This window comes from Theropithecus gelada, chromosome 17, assembly GCF_003255815.1.
Source record: "Theropithecus gelada isolate Dixy chromosome 17, Tgel_1.0, whole genome shotgun sequence".
NCBI lineage: Eukaryota > Metazoa > Chordata > Mammalia > Primates > Cercopithecidae > Theropithecus > Theropithecus gelada.
The window spans coordinates 38384633-38399770 of NC_037685.1; the positions used below are offsets into that span (position 1 = coordinate 38384633).

The 15138-nt window shown below is 38.2% G+C and overlaps 2 protein-coding genes across 6 annotated transcripts in view; one reads left to right on the plus strand and one right to left on the minus strand.

The window, feature by feature from the left end:
• The window catches only part of UBAC2 (UBA domain containing 2), a 187162-nt gene that overhangs the window by 50236 nt on the left and 121788 nt on the right, over positions 1 to 15138 (plus strand). The gene's annotated exons all lie outside the window — the stretch shown is intronic.
• On the minus strand, positions 2133 to 9997 carry GPR18 (G protein-coupled receptor 18). Of its 3 annotated transcripts, none has more exons than XM_025363997.1 (3): positions 9908 to 9997; positions 6107 to 6539; positions 2133 to 3327 (listed from the first exon to the last, which is right to left on the minus strand). In XM_025363997.1, exon 3 carries the CDS (start codon positions 3291 to 3293, stop codon positions 2298 to 2300), a length of 996 nt encoding a protein of 331 aa, XP_025219782.1. In that variant the 5' UTR covers positions 3294 to 3327; positions 6107 to 6539; positions 9908 to 9997; the 3' UTR covers positions 2133 to 2297. The 3 variants fall into 3 exon arrangements, with proteins under 3 accessions (XP_025219782.1, XP_025219783.1, XP_025219784.1); XM_025363998.1 differs by lacking the exon at positions 9908 to 9997 and adding an exon at positions 4192 to 4383 and having other exon boundaries at positions 6107 to 6381; XM_025363999.1 differs by lacking the exon at positions 9908 to 9997 and having other exon boundaries at positions 2133 to 3329; positions 6098 to 6248.

Sequence of the window (15138 nt, forward strand, 5' to 3'; positions counted from 1 at the left end):
AAAGCCATATGTATTAGGCATTTCTAGTAACTCATTCCTGCCACACATCTGGCCTTATATACCTATTATTTTTTGTTAGTATTTATATGTGGATGTTACATTGTTTTCCAGAATACAGTGAAATTTTGAATTTTTACATATTATGTTAAAATATATTTGATTATAATGCTAAGTAAATTATTTTAAAAATAACTTTTAAGTGATCTACAATTAAATTATAATTTAGATTATTTACAATTTTATTGTGAGAATCACAGCATACATTTTCACTTTGTTGATTTTGTATCAATAGAATCTTTTGTTGTGCTTTTTGCTTTGAGACTAAACTCTTCTTATCAAGACAAGCTCTGGCAGATAACTTTTCCATCCAACACATTTAAGAGTAGATTCATCTGTATGGTTGAGAGTAGGCTCTGACTGTGTGTATGTGTACAATAAACTTACATGTCAAATACAAGAGTTGTTTTTCTTGTTTTAGAAATAATTATATGTTAAATATATGTAAGACATATAAATAATATATAAAGATGTAATATCTATAAAGATACTTATTTTATGTGTATAAAGTATATAAAGATATGTATTTTAATCATTTGACTATTGAAACTAAAAACTTTGTATTTTTCTCTTTTTTGAGAAACTGCATCTCAGTACCACCTTATGTAGCTCTGAGAATGTTTAAGCATGTTTGCTTTTTATTATTGAAAAATTGGTGTTCGACATGAAAGAACTGACTTTGGTTTCTAGGTGTGGTTCTTTAGCTGAGCAAGTCACATAACCTCATCAGACCTCAGTTTTTTATATTTGGAACAGAAGAATTGTACTAAGAAGATTGTCTAAGGGACCGTCTAGTGCAAAAATGCCATTTTATCATTAGACTTTTTGTGTTTATTTATTTATTTATTTTTAAATAATATGAATTTACCTATGTTATTTCCAGAAATCAATTTCGGTTTTTTTTGAGACAGAGTCTCACTCTGTTGCCTAGGCTGGAGTGCAATGGTGCGATCTTGGCTCACAGCAGCCTCCGCCTCCTGGGTTCAAGCTATTCTACTGCCTCAGCCTCCCAAGTAGCTGGGATTACAGGAATCTGCCATCATGTCTGGCTAATTTTTGTATTTTTAGTAGAGACAGGGTTTCACCATGTTGGCCAGGCCGATCTCGAACTCCTGACCTCAAGTGATCTGTCCACCTCAGCCTCCCAAAGTGCTGGGATTACAGGCGTGAGCCACCATGCCCAGCCAGAAATAAATTTCTAACCAATGCATATATTTGGTTCTAAGCCCCAGTAGGATATGATCATGTTAAGAATGATAAAGGTAATTTAGCAGAGAGGAAGTTATAGTTGAATCATTTATTTTACTTCCATAAGTATTAAGAATAATAGGGGCTTTACCGATTATACTTCAGTTTTTTTCTGTTAGATGGATAAGTTACTTGGTTTGTTACTTTATTAGGAGAAATTAAATGGCAAGGCTAAGAATCCAAGGTTCCCATAGTACTATTTATACTGTGACATATGGCCTGGGAAGAAAATCAATTAACTTCTTTTGTAAAAATGGGATCTTTAACCACATAAGAAGAACAAACTGTTTGTATTGGAGAATGGCATTTCACCATATAGTAGATAGATGATAGAAATGAACTTGGATTGTTGGATAGAAATAGCATCTCAGATTAGATTTTCATCATTAGTCCTAAATCGGGTTTGGTGCATAGTAGGCTCTCAGTGTTTGAATGACTATCCTCTGTTTTCAAAAGGATGAATTCAGAGTAGGGGAGGGCTGATGGGGATGGTCTTTACAGGCCCCTTGGGTTCTTGTTCCTGTTAATTTTGCCTTGTAGTAAGTAACAGTAGTGAGTTCAACATAATTTCTTATATAGGAATTCTGGAAGTCGGTGTTTGGGACATGAAGTACTGGATTTATAATTCCATTCCTAGTGCAAATTAGACCTAAGGGAGCTGCATCTAAATAGAAAATAATTTAATCAAATTATTTTGTATGGTAGTTTGATTTCCCCCCTACTGACTTGATTAACATACATGTGTCACTTGCACATAGAAATGCAAAAAGTTAATTATCTGTGTAAATAAGGCTTGACTGTGAAAGACAAATCAGATGCTTTTCTCCGAATAATTCACAAAAATGTTTTATATAAGTTTTAAAAATGAAGATAATGAATTTATTTTTTTCAAGAGAAAAGGGACTTGATATATTTTACAGAATGTCCATTGACGCCAGAGTAGTTAGTGAAGTGAATTTTGATGGGATTGAGATAAAGAACCTTTCTATTATTCATAACATTTCACTGTTTATATTGCTTAGTGACCGTAAACTACCAGATCGGAAACTTTTTCTGCGCATGCTTCGAAGGTAATTACGGTATAGCATGACACTAATGACTCGAGCCTGAAATTGTTTTGAAACGATGTAGTAGAGAATCACATCCAGACATGTGCTGAGGTTCATGAGGAAGGTGGTAAAGGCTCCCCAGGGACTATAACTGTTCTCCCCCGTTCCCAGCATCAGGAAAGCGAAACAGATGTGGAAGGGCATAAAGCAGACAAGCACCTGCACCAGCAGTGTGATGATGATCCTTATGGACTTCTCCTTGACTTTGGGTTTCAGCTTAGACGTCCTGCCATGAAGGAGATTATGAATAATGACCAAGTAGCACCCAATCATGATGAACAAAGGAATCAAGAAAAAAAATGTCAGTCGAGTGAAGTTTAGCACATTCACAGCTTTTAGATAGACGATGTCAGAAATCTTGAGGCAGGTGGCGGGGGTGGAGTCTTTATCCGGGTCTTTATGGAGCAGTAGCAGAGGGATGGTTGTGGTCAGGGTCATTATCCAGACTCCCACACACGCCAGCATGGCTTTGCACGTGTTTTTAAGTTCTTTGGCATACTTCGGCTGCACAATGGCCATGTATCTGTCGGCACTAATAAAGGCAAGAAGCCATAGAGCAATGCTTGGGTAAAACACTGTAAGAGCTCCAAGAATCTGGCAGAAGTACTCTCCAAATGGCCATTCATCTTTTGCATAATAAAACATTCGAAAGGGTAGAGTCATTATAAATATCAAATCCACTAATGCCACATTCATCATGTAGATGGTTACAGTGGTTCTCTTTTTGGTGGTACAACTGAAAACCCATAATGCAGTGATGTTAACAAATAATCCAATTATGAAGATACAGCTATAGAAGACAAGGGCTGCAATTTTGTATTCATCTGGATGTGAGTTGTTAAAAGGGACAGGTTGATCTTGATTGTTCAGGGTGATCATTTTACAGCTTGTTGGTGGGCATGATACTTAGAAACTGTAAAAATAGTTAAGAAAAATAAGAATAGTTAAGAAAAATAAGAATAAAATCCTCAGTTAAAAAACAAATGCTTAACATTCTCCCACTCAGCTTGACTGCCAGTGAATTTTGAGTTTGAGAGCATTTTATGTTAAACTCACTCTATGTGTCTTAGTATTTATTAAGGAATCCATTCCCTAGAGATTATTACTAATTTGTATTAATCTATTAAAATGATCCTGGTGTCATAATTCATTGGGCAAGTTCATTCATCTCTCTCCCTGCTCACTTCCCTTCTTCCTACAAGAATAACTATTTCTTTACAATTTTTTCCTATAGTGTGAAATTAGGTAGCAGTTGTTCCTGTAATAAGTGTCCTTTAATTTGGACTAATTGGGAAAAGGTGATTCTGAATTTTGACTCTTAATACAATTGTTTGCCACTTTTTATCATCTTCATTCTGTTAAAATATTTTGCAACCAGATGAGTAATGTCCAAATAATGTATTTTTGTTCATTAAACACAATTTTAATATATAAAATATGTAAATAGAAACATGTGGAAAATTAATCAAGGAACCATTCGGCTGGTTAACTACTGAGCATTCACAGTAGTTCTCATTTGAGAGAGAATGGGAACTTTTCCTTTGTTACAGCTGCAGCCCTACTGTCTGTTGAGCATGTAATAGTTACTCAATAAATACATATTTACTGAATTGATGAATAAATACAGCAAGGAACTTTTGATGAGATGACTCACAGCAACTCTACTTTGCTAAAAAACTCTAGTTTGTAAATCTCTAGTTTGAAAATGAAGACTTATGTAGCTGGCTATTAAACTTTTTGTTTTTTTAAAGTGGAAACACTTCATAGTATTTATTACCTTATGTTCTCTTTAAATTATCATAGGTCTAGAAACAGCAGTGTTTTGTGCCATGGTCAGCAGATCAAGAACTAGACTGTTAGAGCAATAGATGAGCTATTTTCTAATGCACAATTGGGAGTACGTAATGCCAAGTCTTCCAAGTTTTGTGATTTCAGCTGCTCTACTTCAGTGGTTCACAGAAAGCAGCACCTTGAAAACAAGCTAGTGCTATTAGTAACTTTCATATCCTCATTCCATCTAGATTCAGAAGCTTCAATATTATTTAAATTTAAAAAATTTTCAAAGTAAATCCAAATAAGGAGTATCTAAGACAAGTAGATATTAATAAGAAGTCATTCAGTAACTTGATGTGTATGTAGAAACTAACAAATTTCCATCACCAAAAAAAAACCTGCCCAGTTTAAATGGAAAGGAGATTATTTGGGGTTGCAAATATCATTGACTCCTCAGTGTGAAACTTCACTCCCCCATGATGCAACACCAACAACAGACTTTAAAAATAGACTTTGCTGCAATGAGATGGAACCTGTGGCATCCCCTTGAAATATAGAGGTGGATGAAAAGTTTCCTTCAAAAATGTCACTTTGCAGAGTGGGCTGTCTTGAAATCAGCCCAGAATTTCTCTTTAAGGAAAACTGTGGGGGAGATTTGCTGTCTGTGGTGAGTGGCATCATGGGCTATTGATCATTAAAAATTAACTTGAGCAATTGCTGTGGATAAACACAAGAAACGTGCCTGCCTGCCTGCCTGCCTGCCTTCCTGCTTTCCTGCCTTCCTGCCTCCCTGCCTCCCTGCCTCCCTTCCCTCCCCTTCCTTGCTTCCTTCCCTCCCTTCCCTTCCCTTTCCCCTTCCCCTTCCCCTTCCCCTTCCCCTTCTCCTTCTCCTTCCCCTTCCCTTTCTTCCCTTCTTCTTCTTCTCAAATATTTAGGTTAAATATGATTTTGGAGTATAATTCTATATATTTAAAAACATATTAAATTTTCCAAATATTGGTGTGACTAGAATATTAATTTCTATCAAATGAGGAAAGTGTTACAGAGAAAAATTATATCTCTAGTGTCATTCAAAGGAGAGTAATCATGGAGGCTTAAATCTTATGTTTAACTGGAATGAATTCTTAAATAGTAGCAATTATAATATAAATGAAATTTTGTATTTGTTTTTCTTTTTTAGTATTGCATCAGGACTCCCTTCACCTATCCTCATCATTTAATTTTGTGACATAAGTCCTGTACTTACAAACCATCTTGAGTCTTTTTTCCCACGTTATGCTCAAGCAGTTTTTATGTAGCTTGTCACCAATACTTGTATTCATTTGCTCAAGTTTGAAAAAAAAAATGAGTGATGCATATGTTTTAAAGGCATTATAGTATTGATTGTACTCTGCAAACACAGAAATTTTTGGATAAATACTGAAAAGTGATTGACTTTAAAGTCAGCTTTTTAAAAGCTGTAGATACCATGACTATTTGTAGCTTTTCTTTTCTTAACCATTATTTCATGAAACAACGTAATTGAAACCATGTGATTAACATTTCTAAATATACATATGATTTACCATAAACATTTTCTTTCCTTAAGTTGAAAAAAATTACATTTACTATTAATGTAAAGCAATATTGAAAATCAATGTAAAATCATATTGTGGAAAGATGATTATATAGCCTGTTTCAAGGTCTTTCACCGACATAGTTTATGTTTATTTTTTAATTTTTTTTTTTATAGAGACGGGGTCTCACTATGTTGCTCCTGGGCACAACTGGTCCTCCTGCCTTGGCCTCCCAAAGTGCTAGAGTTACAGGTGTGGGCCATCACGCCCAGCCTGTATTATTAAAATGAAATGATTTTTGAAATATAGTACATAAAGCATTACTTTTGACAATAATCGTGAAGTTAATGAAATGCTGCTTACCTCCTGTCCATCAAAAGTCTGTATGAGAGATGAACATTTTTCAGCACTTCCACTTCTGTCGAAGGGATATCTTTGAGTTGTTTCTGTTAAAATAGCTCTTTCTGGAAACAGTGTGTTTAAGAAATGTTTTATTTTGTTTTAGACTCTTTTGTTGCTTTAAAAAGTAGTTTCCAGTGTAATGCTTGGCATGGGAGTTGGTGCTGGGCTGCCTGTAATTGCTGCTTTGTCTCTTTCAGGAAGTGCTCTCTGAAATAGGCTTTTTCACCTTATGACTTTACCCTGGATGTGGTTTTTCTCTCTCACAAATGATTTGTTTATGAAGTCACACTTAGCATAAATTCCCCTTGAAATGATGGCATATATTTAAGAGAATTATATACAAAGGACGAAGTTTCTTCAGTTTGTGTACTTTGATGCTTAAAGTCTGTATCATCTATGGAAAGAGAAGGAGATTTGATATTGAGTAAAAGGGGGTTTAAAGTCTAGCTTCTTTGCTTTTCTAAGCTGTGTGACTTTGTCTAGTTACCTGCCCACTCTGACTAACCCTTTGTTCCTACTTCATTTCTGTACAGTCGAAATAGAGATAATACCATCCAGCAGGATTGTGAGGGCCCTAAACCAGAAAGGTCCCAAGTGCTTAACATAGTACCTGGCACTTAGTAGGTAATCCTAAATGGAGTCTCACTTTTTACTACCAAGTTCTTAAAAATCATAGAATATCCACATTTCCACTTTTTACTATTTAAACAATTCTAAATGTTTAAAAGTAGGATCCTTGATTATTTGCTTCTGCTTTGCCACATACATTTATCCACTTTAGTTTGCTGTATTTTGTAAGTCTGCTTTTCTAGTGCATGGAAGTCTAGAAATAATTTCTTTTGCATAAAAATTTCTGCAAATCTTAACAGAAAGGACTCTGAAGTCTTTAGTGGACCGATTTACATATTAGGAGTGTTTTCACCTAAGAAGGGAAATGAAACCAGCAGAAAGGGAAGTGAGCAACGAATCACTGCCTGCCTTGTTAGGTTAATTTTTTTTTACTTTCTCATTTCTTAAAAAAATTTATCCTCTCATTTGCTTATCCTAAAATTTTAATTATCTTTATATTTGGTTTGCATGGTTTGTCAACTTTTAAAAGGTTCATGAACTTAAATATATTTGTTTTTTGAATTTTAGACAGTTTGGGGTCCATCTTTTTTTTTTTTTCCCTCAGACAAAACCATAGTAAGTCTGTGGCTTAGAAAAGTTACTTAAATCCTTGTCTCTGGTGATAAAATACTTTTGATATTTTATCAAATCGCAATGCCAGAATGATGGGTTTTAACAGTATTGGAGACAACCATAGCAACTATTTCTTGTGTGGATGAAGAAATTGAAGACCAGTTCCTTGCTTAAGAACTCAGGGTAAAGCCAGGCCCAGTTTCTCCCACTGTAATAACTTCTTCCAAGGTGATTATATTGATCTGTCCACTAGATATGACTTCTTATGGCTGAATTACGTTCATCAATTTTTTATATGTGATGTTATATTTCTTTTTTTTTTTTTTTTGAGACGGGGTCTTGCTCGGTAGCCCGGGCTGGAGTGCAGTGGCCGGATCTCAGCTCACTGCAAGCTCCGCCTCCCGGGTTTACGCCATTCTCCTGCCTCAGCCTCCCAAGTAGCTGGGACTACAGGCGCCCGCCACCTCGCCCGGCTAGTTTTTTGTATTTTTTTTTTTAGTAGAGATGGGGTTTCACGGTATTAGCCAGGATGGTCTCGATCTCCTGACCTCGTGATCCGCCCGTCTCGGCCTCCCAAAGTGCTGGGATTACAGGCTTGAGCCACCGCGCCCGGCCCGTGATGTTATATTTCATACATCACACAGGAGTTTGATATTTCAGCTGGACAGAAATCTGCCTGCCTGCAGACCTAATCTGTCCTTTGCCTTATTCACATAGCTTACTACTTTTCTAAAATTAAGTATTGATTAGCTTCCCCATTGCTGCTAAAATCAACAGATACATTGATGGCATGTGTCTAGAAGAGTCCTCTCATCAAGACTTGAGTTCTTCATGGTACACAGGGGCATTCTTGTTTCTGAATTGCCAGGCCCTTAGAGGAGGCATCCGGGAGACCTGAGGGTTCTCCATAGGCCTGGCTTCAGGTTGGGGTGAACTCTCACTTTTTCCTCATCTCACTCTCCATTCCAGCGCTCTGGACTGGCTACATTTGCTCTTCCTGCCTCTCACATGCTCTTCCACCCACTGTGGCATTCCTTACCACTGTCTCCCACCTGATGGCGTGGCCTGCTTCTCTTTATTCTTGTAACTACCTTCTCCAGGAAGCTTTCTCTGCCATCCGAAGCTGAGCTGGTCGTTCATCCCTACAGGTTTCCTTAGCACTTGGTACCTATCCCTGTAGTGGCACATGTTTGCATTGTTACTGCATATTTACTTGCTTTTTCTCCTCCACTAAATTGCATTCCTTGAGAGTTGGCATGTGTTGCATGTGTGTGTAGAGAAGAGGCATTTCATATTGGTTGAATTTCTGACTGAACAAGTAGGTGAAGAAATGGAGAGGTTGGGGGAGGAATGGATAAATGTCTGGGTCTCGAGTCAGCAGGCAGGGACACTTTGACTAGCTTATGAGATGGGGAGACTTAGGCAAGGGCCTGAGGCCTGTAGTCTTCCCCGGCAACCCATGAGCCCTGTAGCATTGACCCCGATTTTCTGTGCTCCTGGATCTTCGAAATGGTTTTGTGTTGGCAGGGAGTTATCATGAAAAGAAACTGCCCAAATCATTTGACAGTAAGTAAACAATGAGTCAAGCATTCAACTTGTATGGTGTAGACACAAATTTCTTTAACACTTGAACGTAATGATTTTTTTCTTTTTTCTTTCCAAACAGAGGAACTTATTCAGGCACCATTCATGTGGCTTTTTTTCACTTACTTTGGAATATGAGTGAAAGAGAAATTTTTCACTTGCAAAAGAGGGATTTTACTTATTCCCAGAGACTGCAAGATTCCCTTTGCTTTATCAGATAATGTGTTTTAGCTGCAGTTTTGGGTTTTGGTTTCAATATTAAAAGCCATAAGGGAATTTTGATTTTAGCACTAGAAACCAGTTTTTGAGTGAATATAATTCAGTTAAGCCAGTTTTTAATGAGAAAGCATGTAGTTAATAGATCTGTATAGCAAATTCCCACTATAAAACATGCTTCTATATTAGACATTTGTCTATGCCACAGGTAAAATAATATTTCCTGTTCTGTTAGCATAGCAAGTGTGAGGGCAGCTTATCCTTGTTGCCTCCCATCAGTGCAGGGAGCAGGGGTCCACTGTTGTTACTGTTCATGTATCCCAGCATGGGGACAGTCAGCACACAGCCAGTCCCCAGGGAGAAGAGGGTGTGAGGCAGACAAAGAGTGCTCTGAACTAGAGGAGAGGCTTATCCTTTAGCCTTGACATCCTCCAATCTTTGTCCCCTCCTTTCTGTTTCTCAAACTTGTATCTCAACTGACTGCTCTTTTGGTGCAGGTGTAGGGGAGATATGTTGAATAGTAAGAGTTTCTGGGTAAAGAAGATTGAGAAACTATTTGTCTAAATGTGTGGTTTTTCTTAAGTCCCAACAATTTACAGCTATAATCTTCTAACCCAGTTAGTATACCTCCTCTCTATTTGGTTTCCTAAATTGTATTGTAAATTTAATATTCCCAAATTTCTTGTCTTTAGCAATTTTTGTGTGTAGTTTTAAAGATTTGTAGACATGTAGACGTTCAGACACTTACCTCACAGCAAACAAGTTGAACCCAGATCTAACCATATATAAGTGATGGCAGTGAAATCAGTCCTGGAGCCACTGAAGTCCTATGGGACCCCAGGCCAAGAGTCTGCAATGTGACATTGTACTGTCGAAACAGAGATCCAGAGTCGCCAAGGCAGCAGATTGAGTAGAACTCCGTGGTTATTGTGAGGCACACAACCTTCCACTGCACATTCTGATCTCATAGTTACCAGAGGTGCAAATGGAAATGGGTATACAGTAGTCCCCTCATGCACAATTTTGTTGTCTGAGGCTTCAGTTACCTTCAGTCAATTGTGGTCTGAAAATATTAAATGGAAAATTCTAGAAATAAACAATTCGTAAGTTTTCAATCGCATGCCGTTCTGAGCAGCATGATGAAATCTCTCACTGTCCTGCTCCTTCCTCCCCAGGACATGAGTCCTCCCTTTGTCCGGTGTCTCCACACTGTAGACATTCCCACCCATTAATCACTTTCATAGCCACCTTGGTGATCAGGCTCACTGTCACGGTGTCACAGTGCTTGTATTCCAGTAACCCTTATTTTACTTAATAATAGTACCAAAACACAAGGGTACTAAGCCTAATACATAAGTTAAACTTTATCATAGGTACGTATGTACAGGAAAAAAATAGTAAGTATAGGGTTTGGTACTATCTGCAGTTTCAGGCATCCACTGAAGGTCTCAGAATGTATCCCCTGAGAATAAGGGGGAACCACTGTATATTTAACACCTAGTAATATGAGGAAGTGCATTTCAGAAGAAAGAGGAGGGCCGGGCGCAGTGGCTCATGCCTGTAATCCCAGTACTTTGGGAGGCTGAGGTGAGTGGATCACCTGAGGTCAGGAGTTCGAGACCAGCCTGGCCACATGGCAAAACCCTGTCTCTACTAAAAATACAAAAGTTAGCTGGGCATGGTGGTGTGTGCCTATAATCCCAGCTACTCAAGAGGCTGAGGCAAGAGAATTGCTTGAACCTGGGAAGTGGAGGTTGCAGTGAGCCGAGATCGCAGTGAGCTGAGACTGGACTCCGGTCTAGGTGACAGAGCAGGACTCCATCTCAAAAAAAAAAAAGGACTTGTGGCGGGTCAGAATTGGTAAAGGAACAAAAGATGTGTTATCAGGTTATTTAAACACAAACCTATATAATAGTGTGTGTGGTTGATGATTTTAGTACACAGCCATCTGTATAGTAAAAGTAACCATGTACCTGTAAGGTTGAGGGTTGTTGGTTTAAGACAAGTTACTTAGTATTTTTTGTAATCTCTGCCATTATTCTTACCTAAATTATGAAAGGTAATCAGAGGTGACCGTCAGGCATGATTCTGAGAGCCTCACATGCTTGAGCTAATTTAATCTTCATGCCGACTGTAAAGTATGTAGTTTACATGGTGTGACCCAGAAATATTTACTCATGACTCTCAGAGTGTATGTTCTTTCTGTATTTTGCATTATGATATTATACTTTATTTTAGTAATTATTGTTGAAGTTGGCCCTACTTAATAGAGAATCATCATAAATGGTAATTTGACTTATAGCAAACAGTCTTCTGAGGGAATAGGCCATCTTTTTATCTCCCTGTTTCGTGCTAATGAGTTGATATTCTCAAGGAAAGGTTTTATAGCTGGATTCTGGCAGCTTGTACATGTTAATTGTGGTGTCTGGGATCTCTGCCATTTAGTGGCCAAAAGACTTGAACAAGCACTCAAGAATGAGTAGATCCAAATGGTCAGCAACATGTAAGTCTGCTCAACCTTTTATTAGTAATTGGGAAAATGAAAATTAAAACCACAGTAAGGTATTAGCCATTCGCCAGCATGTCTACGATGAAAAAGACAGATAATGCAAAGTGGTGGCAAGGATGTTGAGTGATGAGGATATTGAGTAACAAGGAACATTGCTGGTGGGAGTTTAAACATGGAAAACGGTTTAATATTAAGTATTAAAGTGAAGATACCAACACTCCATGACTCAGAGTCCACTTCTAGGTCTATAACCAGGCAAAACACATGCTGCGTACCAGGAGACATGGACAAGAATGTTCACGGTAACATTATTTACAACAACTCCAAATTAGGAACAACCTGAATGTTCACCAACTGTAGAATGAATAAGTCACTTGTGGTGTAGGCATAGAGTGGAGTGCCAGTCACAATCACAATTGATGACAGATAGAGCAGATACAACAGCATGGATGAATCTCATGAATCTAGTGTTAAGTTGAAAAAGCCAGACATGAAGGAATTCATATCATATGATTCCATTTGTATAAATTTCAAAAAGCAGACGAAATGAAAATACAGTGCTTAGGAATTCATGCTTAGGTGGTAAACCTTTTGGGTGGGGTGTGGGCATGTGTAATAGTAAGGAAGGGGCCCCCATCATCTGCACAGCAGGATCTTGGAGCTGTTGCTTTTCTTACCCTCACCACCCTTAGGCCCAAAGAGATCAAGGGAGGGAGAAATTACTAGAACTTGGAAGGAGAGACTCCAGTCAAGTCAGCTGCCTTGGAGCAGTGCTTTTCTTTTGAGAGACGGTAAGCCTGAGGTTCCCTTACAGGAAGGAACCAGGGAAATAAACACCCTGACCTCAGGTTCCTCTTGGCCTAAATCTCCCCTGAGGCTCCTGTTAGCAGGACTTAGCTGGAAGCCAGGGGGCCATGAGCCTTTGCATGGTGTTTGGACCCACCAGCCTCTGGGACAGAGAACAGGCTAGGGAAGGGAAAAGAAGCAAATGGATTTTCTGGCATGCTGCACTTTTCTATATATGTGTTACCTTTCCTGTTCAAAAACTGTCTTATAGCTTGTGTGAAGTCCATGCTGTAGACACTAAGTACTAGTTCTCTCGGCCTCGTTTGTCCCCTTTTTTTCTTTGTAGCATGTTTATATTTTTCCTGTCTTTAGACTGGGACTGGATAGCTGTGCAGGAGCCCAGTCTGTGCCACTATTGACCACGTTGTCTTAACCCTGTTAGCTCATTTCTCTGATGGTCTCTCTCCCTAGGGGAAGTTGGGTGAGGCCTTCTTTTTGGGGTCATCCACTTCCAGCCTTGTGTAATTTGAAGGCATTCCTCTCCCCAACTCTTTCCATTGCAGAGAGTATTTACCTTTGGTGTTCCTCTGAATTTCTGTAGGACTGTGGATAGGAGCCAGCAGGAGTCTGCATGGAAGCCTTAATGTGTCCAGGATTCATTTCCTGAGTCTTCATCCCAGGGAGGAAAACCAAGAATGTGTCTGCTGAAGTTTGGGCCTACTCTAAATGCAAAGCACTCAGTCCCCTGATGGGGTCACTTTAGTTCCTGATCTTTGCCATCTTTTATTATTATTATTATTATTATTATTATTATTATTATTATTTTATTGTTCTTCAGCATGTATGTCTACCTCTTGAAGACATTATAATCAACCTACAGAGGAAGACATGTTATTTTTTCCTTGGTAATAAAACTGCATTGGTTTTGGTTACTCAGACGAGGAGTTTACCAGAACTCTCCCTTGTATGCTTATAAAATAAAACTAGTGCTCCATTCAGTTGAATATTTGTAGCAATATTATCTTCTTATTGCTAATATTATTTGTATGGGTAGACTTTATGAGAAGTTTGTGATTTTCAGCTCATACAGCCTCTTGCGCTCAGCAAGCCACACAGTCTAGAGGGAGTCTTAACAGAGAAGGGAAGGAAGGAGGCAGGCAGGACCACCCTGAGACCCCCAGGCCAGCTGCTGCTGTGCTTCTTTGGAATGAAGGGTCTCAGACCTTTGGCTTAAATCTTTCTGCCTCTGGTGTAGGGTTTGCTCTTCTAACATGAACGGAACATTTGATTTAGGATCAGTAACTACAGGTTTTAGAACTGGAGTTTGAAGTATCTGTGACACATCTCTCTTTGACAGTCGTGTGGGTACTGATCCCTGATTGCACTTTCACCCCTTTTCTTCTTGTTCTCGTTTTGTGTGTGTCTTGTGAACAAGGACCTGGCATGTGCATCTTCAAACGTTTCAGGATATCTAGAGTAGTGCTTCACCCAGCAGGCCCTCAGTTAACAGGCATATGGATTCGACTGGTGTTTGTGTTTTTCTGTAAGAAAGGTTATGCCATGTCTCAAAAAATGAATGGCTAATGTTTCTAGGTAGATACAATCACAAAGACATATCAAATAAAATAATGAGGCAAAAAGAAATAGGTAGATTGGGATTGGCTGTGTAGAGGTTTTAAAGTGAAAGTGGGCAAGTTAAAAAGGTTTTGTATCAGAGAAGCTAGTTGCAATTTATTGAATGTAGGAGTACTCACACAGTTTATTTGAACATGAAATAGATCTAGATTTCTTACGTATGGTCTCCAGTTTTCCATACCGATTGATAGCTCAGGGCTGCTTTGACGTAAATACTGTGCTTCTACTGCCACCTACAGATGATTAGTGGTCTTGGAGCTCTTTACCTTTACCCGTTCTAAAGTCTTTTCAAAATTGAAATAAATTTTTTCAAAAGCTGTTAGTTGGTGGAATATTATAAAATATTTTAATGTTACTTTATGAATATTTCTATATTATGTTACATAATACTATATAACATATAGTTTTATATAATAGATATGAACTTATTCCTGTAAAGCAAGGTGGCCAATCTTTTGGCTTCCCTGGGCCACATAGGGAGAACTGTCTTGGGCCACACATAAAATACACTAACACTAATGATAGCTGATGATCAAAAAAAATCGTGAAAAAAACTCATAATATATTAAGAAAGGTTACTAATTTGTGTTGGACTGCATTCAAAGCTGTCCTGGGCCCATGTGGCCCCAGGGCTGCAGCTTGGACAAGCTTACTCTGAAACATTTTGGCTTGTAGACCATTTTCTGCCCTCTTTGGAAGCATCCTCTTTTTTAGGAAACAGTTTTCCTCTGTAGGACTATGTGTATTCCTGGGTTAGGGCCTTGAGAAGATTCTATTTTTACTCTTATTTGTATCTGATATTATACTAAGATATTAAACATAAATGTGGCCTTAGAACAAATTAGACATGTTAAAAAATACATATATATATTAGAAAATTTATCATCTTAACCATGTTTAAATGTGCAGGTTAGTAGTGTTAAGTTCATTCACATTGTTGTGTAGCCAATCTCCAGGACATTTTTGTCTACCCAGACTGAAAGCCTGTATCCATCATACAGCAAATATCTCTTCAGTCCCTACTTTCAGTTCTTTTGGGTTATATCCCTGAAAGTGAAATTGCCAGATCATGTGGTAATTC